A 3,254-nucleotide genomic window follows, 5' to 3' on the forward strand; every position below is an offset into this window, starting at 1 on the left:
GCTAAAGGTGACATAGATACTTTATTATGGTATAGTATTTAAATATATGCCTGAGAAACACATAAAATTGCCCTTTTAAAAGCAACATATATTTTTTTATTTTTTCACATTTAAATCATTCAGTTGGGCTCTATATAAGTGGAACTGGAATGCTTTGGTCTGAATTTTTCCTTATTGTAACTCCACAAGCCCCTGTTTCATCCTTTCTCTGAGGTGTGTCTCGGATCAACTCATTTTGATGCTGTTTCTTTAATAATACTAATACATTGAGCTTATATAAGGCTTTTTAGGACATTCCATGTACACTAAGATGCATTTAATGGCTRAAAAGGTGGATTTTGCATGTGTCTCCTTTAAAATGTATTATATCCAATGTGAAGGATAGGGTAAACGGCAACATCCTTACCTTGTGCGTTTGAGGAATCTTTTCAGAGCAGGTAGCACATTGTTAGGATYGATGAGCTCAGAGGCTGAATTTGTCGTAGCTCTGCTCTCTGCTGCCTCTGCCGAGTCCCTGGACTCAGCACAGGCATCCTGGAGATACAGARAACAACTTATTAGCAAGGATGATGCCGAAACAACCCACGGAAGTCTTTTTTCTCATTCCTTCCTCACCATATTTTGCTCCCTCTGCTGTTGCTCGTAATTTAATAAGAAATCAGTTAGCTCAGGTAGATCGTTGTTGTCGAGGCCCAAAGACTGGAACAGAAAAAAGTGACTCAAGTTCTGTCCATGCCCGTGGAACTAACATCAGGGGCGGAGCCAGGRGGTGGCCAGGGGTGGCTATGGCCACCACAGACAACTCTTTGGCCACCCTGCTGTACACACCCCTTACACAGTGAAACAACATTTAGGGGTGTAATAATCCTCCTGAACAGTTGGTGGCAGTGTTCAACAGTTTAAAACATCACCAAGCTCAAAGAAGTGACAAAAAAAGTGATTGTTTTCTTTATGTAATCTGACTTATGGTGACAAATGTTTGGGTTTTTTTTGTCATCATAACAAAGTCATTTTCTGTTATGAAGGCTGCATGATGCTCTGTCCGTTTTGGTTATGAGTAGACTTATCACTAAATCAGAAAAAGTGAAATGCCCCTTTAAATTCACTGTTGGTGTTTATCAGTATTACACCTGTTCATTGGGTAAAATTCTTAATACTAGTTTTAAACATGCAGTTGAAGGTCATCATTATTTGGCACAACGATGTGTCATAATTAAAAACAAATCAATAAACAATTAAAAAGTAAAAAGCACCTTTAAAGTCATTAGATATGATAAATTGTGTCACATTAATTAACCTTATCTCAGCTGTAGCAGTGAGTTTAAAAACATGATAATGAAACTAGTTTAACGAAGAATCTGTCTGTGAAATAATTAAATCAAGTGTTTATTTATGTACGTAAAAGTATGTTAAACAACTTGGTAAAATACACCAGAATGCAGGAAATGGCATTTATTTTGTTCAAAATTTTCTGTGGGAGGACCCTCAGACCTCCCAACAGTGTGTCCCCCCACTTTTAAAATGCTTCTGACGCCCATGTTTATAAGGTAGTCACTGCCTGTATAAGGACATAAGGAAATGACCAAAACACAAAGATCTGCGAAAACTTTCAAGTAAAAAATGATGTAATTTTCCTGGCCACTCCTCTGTGAGTAGTGGTCCCAGTCTGGCCACCCCTGAGKAAAATGTCTGGCTCCGCCACTGACTAACGTCGGGCTTCAGAAATATGAGTAAGGCTGAATATAAACTCACATAAACGAGGGTCGCCAGCTTCACATCGGTTTGTTCCTCATCCTCCAGGGGAGCAAGAAGTTTCAGGACATTCGTTTCCATTAGGAAGTCCTGAAAAGAAGAAAGGAAAGTTTATGTTTTCCTCAAATGTTCATCGTTTGTTTACAAAAAGCTCGAACTTATGGTCTAACCGTTTCATGGCAAAGCAGCTCTTTCACTTTCTTCTGTGTCTCACTCAAGAAATCCTCTTCCTCCCGCTCTGGACCACTGCCACTGTCCGCTGCCGGTTCTTGAGACCGTCTGGGATGAGGGAGCTCCATGAAATCCAAAGGTGGTTTCTCCCAGGGTAAGCCAAGGAGCTGATTGGAGATCACYGAGTCGATGAGCAAAGCCCTCTCTGCGAGTTGCTTTGAATCTGCATAGATCATTAGCTGCATCTCCTCGTACTTTCTGGCATCAGCAACTGGAGAGTGCCTGCATGAATAAAAACAACAATCTCAAGGGTGAGAGGAAAGTATTAATGCACACCTTGAAACCCAAGCGTAATTATGACTTACTTGATTTGCACTTTTCTGCGTTCGTACATCTGGTTCGAGCGTTTGTTTTCCGCAGCCCRCACACGCCTCTGCTTTGCCAACTCTTCCTGTTCTTTCACGCATTTTTGTTTTATTTTGTACATTTCCCTTTCAGAGTTGAAACATAAAGTGGTCACTAATGGTGTGCACAAACATGCGGTTGTATCAAAGGAAAAAAAAAAAAAAAAAAAAAGAAATTCCAAACCTGAGTTTCTTGCATAGACGAATGATCAACGAGATCTCGGCCTGTTCTGCCTCATCTTTTATGCCGAGGTCTTTCAGTCTCTGAAGAACGCTGGCTTTGTTTTGTTTTTCCTGTTCTCTCTTCTGACCCTGCACAGTAAAACGGGTCATACAGCTTTGTCAAACAAAAATCCAGTTCCAGTTTAAATGGCTTCGTCACTGACGCACAAACCTGCTTCTTTGCCATGTTTTCCAGCTCCAAAGCTTCACGGGTGTAAGCATTCTGAAACCTCAGCTCATGACTTCTCTCCTCGAATTCCTCCGCATTTTTTCTCCCCTCAGAGAAACTCTCGAGCTGGAATCAGAACAGGAGTTATGGGACAAAGAACTATGAGAGAAACTGATAAAACAACCCAGGAGCCAGGGAGAAAGAGAAATCACACACACGACAGGCCCTGGAGCAGTGTGGTTATCCTGACTGGGCTTTCCTGAAAGCAGACGGGAAACACAGACAGGATTCCATGCAGCCTTCAGGTGAAAATGAAGACCCCAAACCCAGACCCAAACCAGTGGTTATTCCGTATGTTGCGGGTGTTTCGGAGAAACTGAGATGTTTATTTTCTAAACATGATGTCCCAGTAGCTTTCAAACCCCAAAACACATTATGGCAAAGGCTGGTTCACCCCAAAGATCCGGTGAACCGGCACAAACAGAGCAATATTGGATATTTCGTTAAGTGCCAGGAGGACTGCGACCAGTTATACA

General features: G+C 41.5%; 1 protein-coding gene across 1 annotated transcript in view; it reads right to left on the reverse strand.

Annotated features, from left to right (window-relative positions):
• drc1 (dynein regulatory complex subunit 1 homolog (Chlamydomonas)) overlaps nt 1-3,254 on the reverse strand; it is a gene marked incomplete in the record, with an annotated part of 11,005 nt that overhangs the window by 1,068 nt on the left and 6,683 nt on the right. Inside the window, 7 exon segments of the mRNA XM_014010005.1 lie at nt 407-534; nt 616-699; nt 1,753-1,842; nt 1,923-2,205; nt 2,289-2,414; nt 2,512-2,639; nt 2,722-2,844. Of these exon segments, the coding sequence (XP_013865459.1) occupies nt 407-534; nt 616-699; nt 1,753-1,842; nt 1,923-2,205; nt 2,289-2,414; nt 2,512-2,639; nt 2,722-2,844 (962 nt within the window).

The sequence above is a fragment of the Austrofundulus limnaeus genome, unplaced genomic scaffold, assembly GCF_001266775.1.
Source record: "Austrofundulus limnaeus strain Quisiro unplaced genomic scaffold, Austrofundulus_limnaeus-1.0 Scaffold64, whole genome shotgun sequence".
NCBI lineage: Eukaryota > Metazoa > Chordata > Actinopteri > Cyprinodontiformes > Rivulidae > Austrofundulus > Austrofundulus limnaeus.